At 42.6% G+C, this 18,170-nt stretch overlaps 1 protein-coding gene across 4 annotated transcripts in view; it reads right to left on the reverse strand.

Moving 5' to 3' along the window:
• Positions 1-14,436, reverse strand: part of RAPGEF2 (Rap guanine nucleotide exchange factor 2) — a 249,033-nt gene extending 234,597 nt beyond the window's left edge. For 3 of the 4 annotated variants that reach the window (XM_080673711.1, XM_080673714.1, XM_080673713.1), the window contains exon 1: positions 13,936-14,148. In XM_080673711.1, the coding sequence (XP_080529837.1) occupies positions 13,936-14,004 (69 nt within the window). In that variant the 5' untranslated portion in view covers positions 14,005-14,148. Of the gene's footprint in view, positions 1-13,935 lie in introns of all 4 variants that reach the window. The other variant, XM_080673715.1, reaches the window with a different exon arrangement.
• Between the last annotated feature and the right edge of the window lie 3,734 nt (positions 14,437-18,170).

Below are 18,170 nucleotides of genomic sequence, written 5' to 3' on the forward strand. Positions count from 1 at the left end.
GGATGCTGGCTTGATCCCCTGTGTGGGGCATGCAGGAGGCAGCTGATCAATGATAATCTCTCATCATTGATGTTTCTATCTCTCCTCAGTTTTCCTCTCTGAAATCAATGAAAATATATTTTTTAAGAAACAAGTGGTCATATCTATTAAAATGGGTCAAGGCTAGGACCTCTACATAGTAAAAGTTCATCAGCAAGTTAGTTCTAGATTCTAGCATTGAGTTTAATTTTAAAATTTAGTTTAATTTAAATTACTGTCCTTGAAGATAGTCAAAATCTCAAAGTAATAAAAATCTGCAAAATAGAATAAAAATGTTATAAGAGCCCAGAGGAAGATTTTATATACTCTTAAATACCAGTGAAATACCATGTACATGACAGCTCAAAATATAAGCACCAAAGTGATTAAATTTATAGGGAGACAACTGCCTGATACTAAAAATGTTTGTTCCACAAAGTTACGTTTCTATAAAGAAGGACTTATATGCTGCTGAAACTTAACTCCTTTTCAGCTTTATTCAATTTGCTATTAATATAAAAGGATATAATTACTTTTCCCCAGTATCTCAGGCTCTCAGGAAAGAAACATCAAGCCATTAATGAACATTTTTAGCTCCTATTCTGTGCTAAGGAGTGTCCTAACTTAGGATCCTAACTTAAACTACAAACTCAGGCATGCATTAAATACACCCCCACAAACAACTTACGAAAACAAAGAAATTTTTTAAATGACAAATACCCTCAACTTTTTCCAATAACATTTCTAGCCATTAACTTCTGACAACAAATTGTTTAACTGACCCCACCACACATTAAGAGCAATATATATATATATATATATATATATATATAGAGAGAGAGAGAGAGAGAGAGAGAGAGAGAGAGAGAGAGCTTGAATACTATCCTAAAAAGCCAAAACTAAACACAATTGCTCTAAGGCAGAACACAGTACATACTTAAAGTTTTAGTATTACAGCTAATTTTGTATAACATTCAATATGAAAACATTTTTCTTAAAGACATAAAAATGAGTTTATGATATAAATATGAATTCAACAAATTACAGAAAACTATTTAAACAGTTATCTTTTATAAATACTTTATATACAAATGTATATTTATTTATAAAAAGTGATGATTCATCTTTAGGGAGTGATGACAAATTGAAACTTGAAAGTCCTAGAAAAATGACAAAGTATTACTACGAGTAGAAATATGAGAACACACAAATGGAACACATCTTAAAAATGAAATAAAATTTCTAGAATTTTACACACAGAATAAATCAAAACCAAATGAATTTAGAAAATGTAAGCCTACATTATATTTTAAATCAATATTTCAATCAATGGTTACCATTTAAAAATAATTTTATTTAAAAATTAGATTCAGTGTTTCATTTACACTTATAATAATGCTCACCCACTGGCATTTTTATCTCTATTTTAGAGTAAGAGACTGCAGTTCAGAAAATAACCATATACTTAATAAATGAACCAAGAAGTTGAATATATCTATATGACTCCGTAATTTAGCTACAGTAATGTAGCTCTACAATCCAGTAAGACTTTCAAAGAGGTCTCCTGAGAATCACTGCATAAACTTATTACAATCATCTATTTTCTATGCAAAGTGAGTTGGACAACTACTATCAGGACATATCACTCATTAACCTTAATCTCTTTCTTTCTTGCCCTTCTGTAATATACAGGCTTACAAGCAAAATACTCAAATTCCCAGCCTCCTTGGTAACTAAAAGTATCCATGTGATAACAAGTACCTAACCTAAGAGGGCTTCCCCTCTGGTAATCACCATACTGTTGTCTGTGTCTATGAGTTTTTGGGTTTGTTTGTTTTTTGAGGTATTTTTTGTTTTTGTTTTTGTTTGGCTTAATGCCTTCTTGTTTGAGAAAAATAAGTCCTTCGTTAAGCCTATTATGTGTGCAGTTTTGGGTAACCTGCAGACTAATGCAATCCTAATACAGTGTCTGCTATAATCAAGCCTATTGACTTGAATTGTGTTATATATCACTTTGGTGAATTAGTTATAAGATACACTAATGATGAAAAATTATCTAAGGCCGTGGTCGGCAAACTACGGCTCACAAGCCACATGCGGCTCTTTGGCCCCTTGAGTGTGCCTCTTCCACAAAATACCACAGCCTGGGCGAGTCTATTTTGAAGAAGTGTCGTTAGAAGTTTAAGTTTAAAAAATTTGGCTTTCAAAAGAAATTTCAATCGTTGTAGTACTGTTGATATTTGGCTCTGTTGACTAATGAGTTTGCCGACCACTGATCTAAGGGAACAAATAACAGCACAGAGCAAATAAATAGCAACTATTAATAGTAATAATAGTAATAGCAATATTAATAATATAATAACAAATGGTATACATATTTATGCTAAATAAAAGATAACAGTAATAATAACAAATATTTATTAAACACTCCATGCCAGAGACTGTTAAAGAACTTTAAGGTACATGAATGTATGTAATCTTCAAACCACAGAATGTTAGTAATATTACCATACCCACCCATGGTAAAATTTTCATCAATCCTTGACAAAAACAGAATAATATGGTAAAACATAGCTAAATTTATTGAGATCATGACCCTTCTATTTTTATGATATTAAAATGTCATGAAGTGAGAATAATGAAGAGCAAGTTTACGTTCACTTTAACATGCTTAGTTGGCAAAGTAAGTCGGTGACAAATCAATAGCTGAGCCCAGTGTTTTTTGAAATTATAATGGTCCATGGAATCCAGGTTACCTGCTCAGGACCAAAAAGCAGTTTGTTTGACACCAAAGTCCAGAGTCATAAACACTAGGTTACATGAAGGAAATACACTAAATAAACTCAAAAGAACTATTCTGTGAATACCATTAAAGATATAAATGTGTAACTACAAAGGAAAACAGCCATCCCAGGATATATAAAGTGGGAACAAGGACATGTAACGTAATTTTACCATGTTGCCTCCCACAGAGCTTCTCTGTGTGATGTAGACTTAAACCATACCAGAACCCGGGGGTGGGGGGGGTGGGGGGGGTGAGGGGGGTGGGGAGCAAGACAGGAATTCCCACCATTCCAACTTGAGTCTCAGATGATGATTAGGGTTTGGAGGTTCTCATTTGGGAATAAAGAACTACATACATTGTGTCTAAAAAAAGTTTGTGGTATAGCAAATCCAAGGAGCAGAGCAGGCATGTAGATAACATTTGCCCATAAAGCTTGCTCCTCAATTTCTTCCAGCTCTATAAAAGTAGGGGATCAGCCCTGGCCCAGTGTGGCTCAGCTGGTTGGAGTGTAGGCTCATAAACTAAAAGGTCCTGGGTTTGATTCCCAAGGTCACGGTACATACCAAAATTGTGGGTTCGATTCCCATTCAGGAGGCAACCAATCAATGGTTCTCTCTCACCCTCCTTTTCTTTACCTCCCTCTTTCTCTCCCTCTTTCTCTAAAATCAATAAACATATCCTTGATGAGGATTTTTTAAAAAGTAGGGGGATCAGATATGAATAAAGATTGGAAACAAAACTGAAATGCAGGCCAATTCTTCACATTTTATGCCACTGCATTTCAATTTTTTAAACTGTTGTTTGCAAGTGTATGTTTGATCAAGCAGTTTCTTAATGGCTAAAAAATGTAACTCAGCCAAATATTTCTAACAATTTGACCAAGCTTTTTCTAATGAATTTGAGTGTGCTTAAAAGAAAATGGAGTTTGCAAGACTACATAATGTAAGGATTATGCACCGGAAGAAAGCAGAAACTTATTGCCTTGAAGGATTCAAATAGTTCCTTATATACAGAACTAGACAAATGTTAAATAGGTTTAGTCTACACCTAACCACTTTCACATTTCTTATTTTATAAGATTTTAGTTGCTTCAAAGCCAGGCCAGGTCTTTTCTTTTTCACTTGTTTCCTCAAACACGATTTATTACTGAAAGCATCAAACAGGAGGGGGACAAATCCTCTTAAAATAAAGAAAAGAAATGGTTTTATATCTTTATAATTGAAAACAGTAAATACCCCCTGGCTTATAGTTTATTTGTAGTTATCTCAAACATTAGGTCCCACATGCTTTAACCCATCTTCCAGCACCAATTTCAGTTATACCAAAACAGTACACAGGCCACAAAAACAGCATGCATTCCCCAATGTTTACCACAAGAGAAGGTGGGTGGCTAACTGGAGGGGGGCTGAGTGGCGGGGGAGGTGCTCCAGGATTGAAATGCTAAAGTATTTACATTGGGGGGGGGAGGCAGGTTTGTGGAAATATTTCTACCTTGAGCTGATTTTAAAAGAAATTGCTTTTTTCCCCCTTTTTGAATCCTAACAGAAAAAGACCTTAAAAGTCTAAATGAAAGCACTGAACACACTCCATGTAGACTAGTGTTATATCATCTATAGCTACAGCTGTGTCTCTGACTAGACTTTTTAAATACCTTTGGCACTCCCTTTCCCCGCTTCCATTCTCACACCTACCAAAAATAACAATTTAAAAACTTTTTAACTCACAGGAAAGGAAAAGGGGGGTGCGGTGGGACCTACAACCTTAATTTCACCTGGACTGACTTCCTTAAGCTGCTACCACAATTTATTTTCCATTTTGCTTAATGTACATGAAATACATTATTTCCTACACATTTTTCTTATACCAAATCTTCTATTTTACTTAAATTTGAAATCATGAAATATTCAAAACTAGTAAAATATACTGTGTCTTGTGAATTTCTACAAAATTCAGGTAGGAATAAAGATGAATAAATAGTTGTTATTGTTTTAGCCCTCTTGTCTATTTATTGGTGTGGGTGTGGGTGTGGGTGTGGGTGTGGGTGTGGGTGTGGGTGTGGGTGTGGGTGTGGGTGTGTGTGTGTGTGTGTGTCAAATTTCACCACTTGTCCTAATAACTTATTTCTGGTCTCCAGCATCCCACATCTCATTTGGTTATCACGTTTCCTTAGTCTCTTCCAATCTGTAACAGTTCTTTAGTATTTCCTTTCATACCCTGGACACTTTTGATACCAGACAGTTACTTTATATAATGTCCTTAAATTTGAGTTTGTCTAATGTTTTCCAACACTTAGATCAGAGTATTTTTTAGTAAGAATCTGACCACAGATGTGCCCTTCTCAGTGAAACATGATGTTGTTATGTCTAATTATTGGTGATGTAACCACGATCACCTGGTTAATTTGGTGTCTGCCAGTTTTCTTCACTATAAAAGTATTTACTTCCTTTTATAATTAATTAATCTTGTGGCAAAAATACTTTGAGATTATGCAAGTATTTCTGGTATTTGATAGCATGTTTTTCATCATACTTTCACCCACTAATTTTGGCATCCATTGATGACTCTGGCTTGTAACAATTATGCTATGATGCTTGCCTACTGATAATTTTCTATTTCCATCATTCCTTCCACACTTTTAAAAATTGACTTTAGAGAGAAAGGAAAGGAGAGGGAGAGAAACATTCACGTGAGAGAGAAACATGGATCGGTTGCCTCCTGCACACTCCCCAACTGGGGATCGAACGAACCTGAAACCTAGGCACGTGCCCTGTCTGGAACTTGAACCCCAGACCCTGCGGTGCACAAGACGATGCTCCAACCTACTGAGCCACACCAGCCAGGGCTCCTTCTGCACTTTTTCTTGGAATTCTACTACAACGAGGAACTTCTCCCCCAATTATTTATTTATTCCCTTATTTACTTATATTAGTATGAGCTCAAGAAATATATTTTCCCTAGAGGTTATAATCCATTATTTACCTTGTTGCTCAAATTGTCCTCCATTTGGCCACTGGAACGCATTTGTACGTGCATCTATTAGATTTCCTTCTGACTTGTAAAAAATGTCACTTCAGTAGGGGAAGGTCAAGTAATTTCTCTGAATGAGGAATCACTGACGGCTAAGATTATTCTTATCACTTGCATTATGGGAAAAAAATGTACATATTGAAATATCCCAAACATATTGTACTATTATTATACCTCTTGCTTAGCCAAGATTTCATGAACTTTGGTCTTTATTTTATATACATTATTACAGAATTTTCTCACCATTGTCACTATTTAAATCCATCTCATCTTCACACACACCCCCTAACCCACAATCCCCACATATTATTGGTATTTGAGGAACATAAACCCAAACCACTTAGTGACAAAAGCAGAAATTCATTTTAGCCAAAAGGTAATGAGACTTATGCTGAGTGAAAAAAGCCAATCCTTAAAGGTCAAATACTGTAGGATTCCATTTACATAACATTCTTGAAATGATCAAATTATAGCAGTGAAAAACACATTAACCTTTGCCAGAGGCAGGGTGGGGAGTAACTGTGGCTATAAAAGGGCAAGAGACATTCTTTTGGGGATGGAATTGTTGTGTATCTTGACTATCAATGTCAATATCCTGGTTGTGACATTGTACTATATAGTTTTGCAAGGTATTAGTAATATCTGCATTCTTTCTTAACACTGCATGTGAATCTACAATTATCTCAACCTAAAAAGTTTATTTTTTAAAGTGGGTAATGAGTTTTAACTCTGCAGTGAATACTCAGAAGCCAGATAAACAGCACAGTGCCCAATCCCTAGATCCACTGATTGCTAGTTTAGCTTCTAGGAAAGTTACAATCAGGCCTCAGCAGAAAAACATCTAATGGCTAATTCTTCTTTAGGGTATTTTCCTTTCTCAGCTTTTATGTTAGATAGGAACAAATACTACCAGCTAGAATAGGGAGCAGAAAGGTGCCAAGGGCCAGATGTTATGGTATTTCAATTCATTTAGCTCATATTAAATTTCTGAGAAATTCTAAACCTCCACAATCTATGATTTTCAACTTGCACAAGCAATGAAAAATTACAGCAAGAGGGAGGGTTTTAGTTCCAATGGCAAAACCAAGTTTCCCCTTCAAGTCACTGACATCAATCACACATCTTATGATTAATGAATGTGAAAACACAGAAATGATAGAGCGGAGAATTTAAAATACAAAAACTAAACTTTCTGCTCCACCAAAACTATCCCACCCACCACAGCCTCACTAAAGATAAATCGTTTTACTGACTGAATAAGAAAAGGAAGTACCTGAATTCAGGAGGAAACACATACTTCATAAGGTTCAGTAAGAAGTGGCTAATCAGCATGTGAGAATAAAGGTGTTTTTTATTTTTCCTGAAAAGTTAAAAATCCTAAACCAAAATAACGTGGCAATCAGATTATCATTCCCCCCTACAAAGGCTGACATTGTAACTACATGTATTCAGAAGCTCTAACAAAGCTACAATTATATGTACTCAAACTGCTTCTCCTTCCTAATTTAACATTAATCTATCTAAATAAAGAACAGTGTAGGGGAAGAATAAGGACCTGTTCTCAGACTCACTACAATCATTACATCCCAAGTCAATTGCGAATTGTTATTATAAACTAGAGGCCCGGTGCACGAAATTCATGCAAGTGGGGGGGAGGGGTCCCTCAGCCCGGTCTGCACCCTCTCCAATCTGGGACCCCTCGGAGGATGTCCAACTGTTGGTTTAGGCCCGATCCCGCTCACAATCCGGGACTGCTGGCTCCTAACCGCTCACCTCCTGCCTGCCTGATCACCCCTAACTGCCCTCCCCTGCCAGCCTGATTGCCCCTAACTGCTCTCCCCTGCCAACCTGATCGCCCCTAACTGCTCTCTCCTGCTGGCCTGATTGTCCCTAACCACCTCTGCCTCAGCCCCCGCCACCGCCACCGCGGTTTTGTCCAGAAGGACGTCCATAAGGATGTCCAGAAGACATCCAGTCGAATTAGCATATTACCCTTTTATTAGGATAGATGAATTCACTTTTCCCTGCTTAAATTCAGAAACTCCTCGACTCTTCCCAGGTAGAATGCTTTGGAGTCACGTTATCCTTACAGATTAAGAAAAAGTCATGTATTTAGCAATGATATGATAAATCAGACATTTCATATTAGATTCCAAACTGAACACATAGAAGATACCAAAGTTTGAGGAAAAAAAAAACCACACACACAAGAAAATTATATTCAACAACCTGGGGTTTTCCCCCAACAAACTAGGAAATGTCCATCACTATCATTTGCCATGACTGAAATGTACTGGCATAATGTGAGCATAGTTGGGTGCAATGAGCAGCTGACATAAACGTGCACACATTCCGCCAGCCTGTCCAGCAGTCGACTGCATATTTCTGGTCCGTCTCCAATGTGTAACTCAGGCGCCCAACCATCGCAAGCCTAAAGAACAGACAGACATCTCCTGGGCTCTTCTCACTCGCCTCCAAACCACAAACTTCTACGCTCCAGTGGAGTCACTCCCCATCCCCTACTCACTCCCTTGGCTCCAAGCACAAAGGTCTGCATATATTTTCTTACAATCATGTGTGCTACTTTTATGACAGTGTGTCAGTCTGGACTCTTCTTCATGTATCCTAGTCCACTATTAGGTGAGTTCGGCTCACCCAAGACTCAGTACACCTAACTCACGTAGGAAGGCCACAGCCACTCCCGTGTTGGCAGAGGACAGCTGCTACAGCACTAATGAATCACATCCTACCTACAGGATACAATAGATGGGTGAATTACTTGAGGGACATAAGTCTCATTTCATCTTTTGAGTTCCCAAGGCTTGGAAAATAATAGGTATTGCATTAAAATGTGCTGCAATATGAAAGGACCATTAGACATTGCACTAAATAGTAAATGTACTTTCTTTGACTTCATTCACTGAACAACCTCAGGAAGCTATTATCCCCATTTTACAGATGAGGAAACTACCAAAATGGGGTGAGAAGGAATAGCCCATAAAATGCAGGTATCAAGGAACCATCACCAGTGTCCACATTTCCACATCTCTTTAGTCACCAAAGCTACTTCAGGTAATTACAATTCCTTAAAAAGTAAGTTTTCAAGTGACTCAAGAAGCACTGTCTCTCTGTGGTTTTAAAAGTTCTTCATTTCAGAGTTAATTTGTATTTGAGGTATATGCCACGATTACTTTATGTCACACTACTTTACCTGACTTGAATTTCAAATATCACCAAAGGCAGATCTTATTGTAATCATGTGACTCACCCCCAAAATCCACCCAGATAAAGGTTTTCTTCAAGCCAACAGTAAGTTTAAAAAAAGAAAGAAAAAACCCAGTGCATTTTCTTATGAAGCAAAGAAAATCTGACTTCAGAAACTGAGCTTTGAAGTGACAGTGAGTCCTATTTATTAAATGGCAACGACAGGAGATTATAACTGTTTTTGTTTTATGTTTTTCTTATTTAATGTCCTTCCTTTTTTTAATTTTGATTGACTGACTGACTGGTTGGAGAGAGAGAGAAACATAGATCAATAGCCTCCTGCACACACCCCTACTGGGACTGAACCCGAAATCTGGGTACGTGCCCTGACCTGGACTAGAACCTGCCACCTCTTGGTGGGATGTTCCAACCAACTGAGCCACACCACCAGGGCTCCTTTCTTGCTTTTTAAGTGTTCTGTGAAAGCCCAAGGTCTGGGAAGGACTGCGTGAATCCAGTCTCTCCATACAGCACTGCAGTTGGAGAGATTCATGTTGAACCTCAGCCAAGATATGCAAAGCTAATTATGGAACTGTTAATTACTAAATGCTTAAAAGGTTATTTGAAGGAGACTAATAGAGGAGGGAAAAAGTCAATAATTTTTTAACCATAAATTTAAGTTCTCACTTGTTCACAGTCACATGCCAATACAATTTGAAATCAGTATTTCAGTTATAAGTACGTAGTTTTTTTAACCAACAAATTCAAATATCACTGTTATGTAAACTACATACTTGTGACCAAAAAGGCATAATTTTGGGAGACATGCTTTTCAAAAATTGCTCACAGATCATTTAGTTGTGTTTTATGAACAAAACTGCTTAAGCAAATATTACGAGAACCCCAAAATGAGCAAAAATATAATGAAAAGTATAAGTTGTCAAATGAAAATATGAGACTGCTCACAAACAATGATTAAAAAGAAACTCAAATAGAAAATGTGAGTATAACAGACACAATTTTCCCACTAGATTTGAAAGTTAAATATTTACCATATTTTGTGCAGATTCTCATAATTTAAAGTTCTCTGGGCTAAAAGTATTTTTCAGTCCTCTCATTACACCTTAACATGTATTCTACTGAATGACTTTGCAAGGTATTAAGTCTTTCTTGGACTGTTAGAAACTCTCAGCTCACAAATTCATGCATTAGCAATTAAATCAAAAGGTACAATAGCCAAAACAAAAAATGTTTTTCAATAGGTAAGGACAAAGTAAAATTAACTAGAAGGGGATAAGGTGAAGCCATTTTAAAATTTTAAAAGTAACTTTTACAGCTAGCTAAAAACACAATAAATTAGGTCTTTAAAGTAGAGGAAACAATTACACAATAGATGTTTCACCTGAAATACTGAAAACATTATGTGTTTAAACACTCTACAGAAGCAATTTCAAGGGGTCTGAACTCAACAACTTAATAAAATGGTTTAGAAAAATCATTTTATTGTTTGAAGCCTTGAGGGATAAAGCTGTTTGTAATTTATTTACGTCTTTTACTTCACTAAATTGCTTTGGTGATCACGCTTCCCATTTAAGTGATTAAAGACATAAACCCAAATAGTTTAATAAAGCAATTACTTAAGAGCCCTGTTTTCCAACAGAGGTGCACTGAAAATTATCAGTAGAACGCTTATAGTGTTCATCATGTACAAGAAGGTTTGCTATTCAGAACACAGCGCCCCATTGACTAGAACTTAGCTAGATTTCCAGACACACAATATGGGACCCACTTGGATTAAAAAGACGACTTTTTTCCTCCTCTCAGATTATCAGGTGAAACAGTGACAGCGACATTCATGACGTTGTTGAAAGGTCAGGTGGCAATTTTTCCATTTCTCCTTACCATTCCTCCTCTCTAATGACATGCCTAAATAAAATGTGTTTCTATTTTCCAGGTGGGCCTGAAAAGCTCCCTAATTGTCAAAGTCCCATGTTTCCACTGGGGTTCTCACCACGCACAGATTCTCTTCTAGCTAACTACTTAGGTGACACTAGCAACAACACCATGATTTCTAGGCAACTGATTAACCTAAATACAAAACTATGTATGTCTTCACCAAGTTTTGGAGAGAAACTGGATTGTTGGGATTTAAAAAAAAAAAAAGGAAGAAACCAAATTTAACAAAAATTATTTCTATATTTTTCTGTATTCTTTTCTTTTGAAGCCCCTTCCTTTTGCCTGTAATGAGAATCATACAAACGCCTTTACCGAGTCTATCCTGAGAAACAGAAGGAAGCATGACAGCAAAACTGTCCTAGTTCATATCCTTCTGTTCATGATATCAAGCCTTTTAATGTGTGCTTTTCTAACATCACAAAATTCTAACTCTCAAGCACCCATGAAAAAGACAGTACAGAAAAACTCACAGCCCTTGCATTAACAAGGCACTCCACAGAAAGAGCACCTTCAACTAAAACTTTCTTTTTTTTTACCTGAGTCCATTTCAAAAGCCAGGCCAGGTGAAGTTGGAAAACATTCACATTCAAACCTACTTTCTCTTTAAAACAACACAGATAAGGGTGAGGGTTTGCATTAGTAATAACCCAATGAACATCAACGTTAATAGGGCTGACACTTAAAGAGTGTACAAAATGGCCCTAGCTGGTTTGGCTCAGTGGCTAGAGGGTCGGCCTGCGAACTGAAGGGTCCCGGGTTCGATTCCAGTCAAGTGCACATGCCGGGGCTGCAGACTTGGTCCCCAGTAGGGGGTGTGCAGGAGGCAGCCAATCAATGATTCTCTCTCATCATTGATGTTTCTATCTCTCTCTCCCTCTCCCTCTCTCTTTGAAATAAAAAAATAAAAAAAAAGTATTTAAAAAAAAAAAAAAGAATGTACAAAACGTTTGGTAGCTTTCCCTCTGTTTACTTTTGTCTATGAAGGCTGGGTGGGGGCAACGTGCGGCTTTCCGATTGTCAATGAAGCTTTCATCCTGTGGTGTCAGTAGTCACTGGCCCACTTCTGACTCAGGCCAAGTTCTATGCCGGGTCCGTTTTTATTCTACACAACTGGCACAGGAACAGGAAAGTTTAACAGTTCATTGACTTGGCACAATCCACATGCTGTCACAGTGAAGGTTTTGTCTCCTACAGCCTTGTTTGGTGAAATACACCCCCCTCCCAAGTAGGTTTCCAATCATTGCTATTCTAATTAATCGACAAAAGGCAACGCCACTTCCCCCATCTCTAATTTCCATTAAAGGCCTCTGACATCATTTTCTGACCTGTCTTGCTAGGTTCTAATATTCCCAGCATGTGTGCTTTCACTTGGCACTTCAAAATGGAATTCTTTCATTGAAATGTGCTCTTCCACCACACTAACTGGGAATGCACATTTTCAGAAGACTGATTCGGTGGTCAATTTTAAAGCTAATCGTGGATAAGGAAGGCACACGACACATTTGGTAAATACGTGCAATCTATGATTCCCCCAGATGTGATGGCTCCATCAAGAAAAATCAAAAACGGTACCAATGCCATTGTTGGGCCTTGTCCCAAGGCAGCCAGTGGAAGATTCTGTTTTACTCCATTCTCCCCCACATTAAGTAATAATAATCAACGTCAGAGAAGAGCATTTGGATTTGAACAGATGGCATCCAACACTTAACAAGCGCAGCAACTCTTTCAAGAATTAGATCCCCGCCCTAACCGTTTGGCTCAGTGGAGAGAGTGTCAGCCTGCGGACTCAAGGGTCCCAGGTTCGATTCCGGTCAAGGGCATGTACCTTGGCTGCGGGCACATCCCCAGTAGGGGGTGTGCAGGAGGCAGCTGATTGATGTTTCTCTCTCATCGATGTTTCTAACTATCCCTCTCCCTTCCTCTCTGTGAAAAATCAATAAAATATATTTTTTTAAAAAGAATTAGATCCTACATGTCTGATGGTCCCAAGGATCCGAAGGGCTTATTTGTCTTAAGAGGGTTGGCAACGAGATATCCTGTAGTCACCATCCTAACGCTTAGGAATATGCGTCATTCTCTAGTCAGCAACTAAGAGCAAAAAAAAATCAAACCACCACATTTTTATAAAATTTCCCCTCGCTAGTCCAACTTGAAACGACCAAATCCAATGCCAACGGCAATTCCTCCAGTTCAAGGAAGAGGAAAATAAGCCTGAAGGTAAAGGAACGCATAAAGGTTAACAAACTTATCTAATTTTGACAAGGTTGTGCAACACCAAAGGAATCCGCACGGTGCCCTTCCCGAGGGTGGGTTTGAAATGCCTGCCCTGCACGAATGTCTGCATTTTAAACTAAAAGCACGAACCTAGCTACCCAACTTTTTTTCCCCTTTCATTGGAAAGCTGCATCCCTTTTTCACAAGAGCAATAGTAAATACACAAACACCTCAATATTTTACGTTAGAAGAAGGCCAACACGGATAGTCTTTCGCAGACACATACAAGTTTCCTGCAATACCTCTTCAAACACCTCCAAACTCTAAAGGTGGAAGGGGCCACATGCATGAGAAGGAAGGGGCCCGCGGCCAGAGTGGCAAGAGTAGCCAACCCAGGGGAGGTGACCACCTCCTCTCCCCAAGGCCCCCCAAGATTTACGCGGCCGGGTGTGAGGCTGGGGAGAGGGGAAGCTAATTAGACAATTCCCTCCGCTGGACAAACGTAGGGGGAAGGTCAGGAATGGGGAGGGCAACGAAAAGGAGAATATCCAGGAGGCGGAAAAATAAACCCAGGATGACCAGGGGAAAAGACTCGGAGATGGGATGTAACTGGAAGTTGGAGGTCCTATCAGGAGAAGTGGGATGCGCGGGGCGAACCGTGTCAGGAAGGGGGGGTGGGGGAGGGCGCAGCCTAAGAGGCACAAATGCGGCCAAGTCCCGACGGGTCTCACCTGGGAGGTCCTCTCCGCCGGGTTCTTCATCACCGCTTGGCGGAAGCTGTTATCCACGTAGGAAGCCATCTCTTCCCGCGGGCCGGGCCGGGGCCGCTCCGCACCCGTGTCGGCCTCCTCCCAGCCCAGCGCAGCCGCTGCCTCCGCCCTGCGCGCTCCGCCCGCCCGCCCGCCCGCGGCTAATAAGCCAAACCGCGGCGGCGGCGGGGCCCGTAGCGGGGCGGCTCGGCGGGGCCCCGGGGCCCGGAGCGCGGGACGGGCGCGCAGGAGACCTGGCGGGAGAGCGAGGCCGCGCGAGGGGCGCCGGCGGCGCGCAGCTCCCGAGTCCCGCCGCCCGGAGGGTCGCTGCGGCTCGCTCGGCGGCTGGATCGGCGGCCGGGAAGTCCCCTTCCTCCTATTCCTTGCCGCTGGGCCGGGCAAGGTTTCTGGCGCGCCCGGCTCCCTCCGGGCCCTGGCTGGACACGCCTCCCCGGCTCCGTTGGGGGGACAGTGGCGGCTCCTCCTGGCCCCGGCGAGCCTGAGTTATTTTTAGGGAGGTACGGGCGACGGTGAGGAGGGGTAGGGCTGCGTGCAGGCGGGGCCTCTTCTCCCCGCCCGCGCGGAGGGTCGCCCCCTCCTCTCAGGGGCTCGCGCCGCCGCCCGGGGGTCTCCGGGAAACGCTCCGATCGCCCGCGCCCCCAGTCCTCGGGCACCGGGGCGCCGCGGGGAAGGCTGGCTCAGGTCCGGGCGCCGCGAAGCCCGATCGCCTCGGCCGCTGTCCCAGCCGCTCCGGATCGTCTATTGGGCTCGGCCGTCCCTCCCGATTGCTGCTGCATCCCCTCGGGCCGCCGCGCCGCCGCCGCCGCCTCTGTAGCTCCGGCCGCCGCCGTGGGCTCCGCCGCCGCCGCCTCCCCCCATCCGCGCGCCCGGAGCGGAGCTTCCCAGGCGCCGGCGCCGCCGCGGCCAGAGCGCCCGGCCCGAGCTGCAGCCCTCCGGCCCAGTCGCTCTCAGCAACTTTGTTCCAGGTCCGGGCGGGGCTGGGGAGGGGGTGGGGGCCGCGGGCGGCCCAGGTCCGACTCTCGGCGGCGGGCGTCCGAGGGTGGAGAGCCGCGAGCCGCGCACAGCCCCCGCGGAGAGTGTTTGGGAAGCGGCGATTCCCCTCCTCTTCCTCCGCCTCTTCCTCCTCCCTGCGTCTTCTCCGGCCGCCCGAGCCGCTCCTCAGGGAGGAAGCGGCCTCCCGGGCTTGTTGCTTTGTGCTGCAACCATGGTGAGGAGTGAGTGACAGCGAGGAGGCGAGTCGGCGGGCGCTGCATCATCGCGGGGCGGGGCGGGGCGGCCCGTGGCGCCGGGTCCCGCCCCCTCGCGGTTTCGGCGCCCGCCCGCCGGCCGCGCCCTCGCTCCGGAGCCTCACCTTTGGTTTTGGCCAGGTGAGCCCAAAGCGGGAGCCGCACGCGGGTCGCCGCGCCCTCGGAGGAGCTGGTCACAGCCCCGCACAACCTGGCCCCGAGGAGGTGGCGCGGGTCCCGGTGTCCTGGCCCCGCACGGGGCCATCATTCTGAACCCAGGGGTTGGCGCCTAGCCGCTTCCGAGACGATAAATCCTCTAAGGATTTGTTTTGTTTATTTGTCACTTGCTGCAGGGAAAGCGTTCATTCTGGCACCATCAGGCACTTTAACGACCACGAAATTAAGGAGATGGAAACGTGCCAGTATCAACACTAGACCCAACATCACCCCAGACACGAAAACATGCCAGATTTAAAGGTGTTAGTGAGACCTGGAAGGTTTTGTGACATAATCGGAGACATTGACCAATCAGGCTTTGCCTTAGGCAGAGCAAACGTCTTTATCCATAGTTTCAAGTGGGACTCACTTGGTGCAGAGAACTCTGAAACCTAGCCCTTTAAGATGTTACCACTCCTGCTGCTTCATGTCCCCCTCCCTCTCCCTTTCTGAGCCAGGTCAAGGTGTGTGAGGTCAGCCAAGCACCAGGAACAGCTCTGCTGGTCTGGTCCTGGGGTTTTATTTTTATCTGTCTCCCCACCTCCTCCTTTCCCAACAAGTTCATGTTCTGATGTCTATGTGGAGGCTATACTTAGAGGAGGATTGTTACTTTTATGACCTAGTATATTGAACTGTTTTCAAATTTTCAAACATACCTTTTTAACATCTAGTTTATTTTAAACTCTTGAGCAGACATTTGGGGGTCCTTAAGTGACCTGTGTGGCATTAAACAAATTGTGTGGCTTCTAATTAGAGAAGGGGCTGTGCAACCCTTTGAGACTGGATCCAAGTTAAAATTGTATCTCTAGACCCTTTTGTATTCCTCTTACTGAAACTGCTTCCCCTTATTTCTTTCACCCCTTGGTTGAACCCTGGCCTCAAATTCTCCATGACATGGACCACCACCTTGAAAGCAAAGAACATGAGTAAGTGTCATTATAGCACTGTACGGAGAGAAGAAGAAAATCAAATCCAATGAGGTGAAAAAATAATACCTGACACCTCCATCTGATGTCTAATGGACGTCTCAGAATTAACATGTGCAAACCAGGCTCCAGATTACCTGCCCCAATGCGCCCTCCCACAGCCTTCCCATTCCAGTCAATGCCATCTACACCCTTCCAATTGCCCAGCTGAAAAACACTGGAGTCTTCCTTGACTCCTTCCTTTCTCTTACACCCCACACAGTCAGTAAACCTGTCGGCTCGACCTTCAAAGTACCATATCTGGAATCCAACCTCCACCTACCACCTCTGCTGCCATGACCCTGGTCAGCATCAACTTGTGCCTATACTTTGCAATAACCACCTACCTGATCTCCCTCTTCTGGTGCTTGCCTCCAGCAGTATACTTTGAGTCTTTTCAGTCCAGCTCAAGTCACTCCTCTGCTTAAAAAAAAAGAATAAAAATAAAGAATCCACTAGCTCCCCATCTCATTTAAGCTAAAAGCCAGAGTCCTTACTGTGGCCTAAATACCTATGGACCCCTTCTCTCTCTGACCATCTCCTACTACTGTGCCCCTTACTCGTTTTTTCCAGCCCCATTGGCCTCCATGCTGTTTCTGAAACACAATGAGCAAGCTCCAGTCTCATGGCCTTCCCCTTTTCTGGTCCTCTGCCACTGGAATGATTTCCGCACTCCCCCCAACCCACCCCAAACAGAACAAAACCTAGGATGTTGTTTCCTCACCACCTGCACGTCTTTATTCAAGTGTCATTTTCCCTGTAACATCTACGTCTTAGTTCTCTTCCTTTCCTTGCCACCATCTTAACATGTTATATAATTTTACCTATTCGTTTTATTTATTGTTTGTCTTCCTCCACTATAATGTATGCTGCAGAAGTCAATGATTCTTGTTCCTTTTATTCACTGCTATTTCCAAAAACACAGTGTAAATGAATGAATAACTATGGTATTACATTGTGTGTATGAGATTGTTACATATATTATCTCACTTGTGTCCCTGGCAGTGGGGGGTGGGGGGGGGTGGCTGGGAGAGAAACCCTCCTGAGCCTGTTTTCTGTTCTATAAAAAATGCACAAGCCGAAACCGGTTTGGCTCAGTGGATAGAGCGTCAGCCTGCGGACTGAAAGGTCCCAGGTTCGATTCCGGTCAAGGGCATGTACCTTGGTTGCGGGCACGTCCCCAGTAGGGGGTGTGCAGGAGGCAGCTGATCGATGTTTCTCTCTCATCGATGTTTCTAACTCTCTATCCCTCTCCCTTCCTCTCTGTAAAAAATCAATAAAATATATTTAAAAAAAATGCACAAGAACTGCATGCCCTGAAGATTTGTAAGACTCTATTATAATGCATGCAAAGTGCCCCGCATAGTGCTTGAACCATTGTATGCACTCAACAAATGATAGTTATTTTTAAGATCATTCTCATCATCCTGTTCCTTCGTGGAACAGTTATTATCTTGTTTACAGATGAGGAAACTGAGACTAAAATAGGTGACCTGACTTGCCCTAGTTCCAGACCTGCCTTTAACTTTGGAAGGGCCTGGGACAAGCTAACAAATGGAGATCCATATACCCTATCACACATACTTAAAGCTATGTGTTAACCAGAACATGGTGCTGCAGGGAGTACTGGCTTCCGGCCTGAAACTCGCACTCCATATCCTTCCCATCTCAGCTCCAACCCATACCACAAAAAAGCTCACACCCATGAGGACACCCCAGTGTGCACATTGAAACTCCATCAGACCCCTCCCAAAAGCCACCCCCTGGTGAGTCCTGCAGCCTTGAAAGA

Source organism: Plecotus auritus, assembly GCF_963455305.1.
Source record: "Plecotus auritus genome assembly, chromosome: 6".
Lineage (NCBI taxonomy): Eukaryota > Metazoa > Chordata > Mammalia > Chiroptera > Vespertilionidae > Plecotus > Plecotus auritus.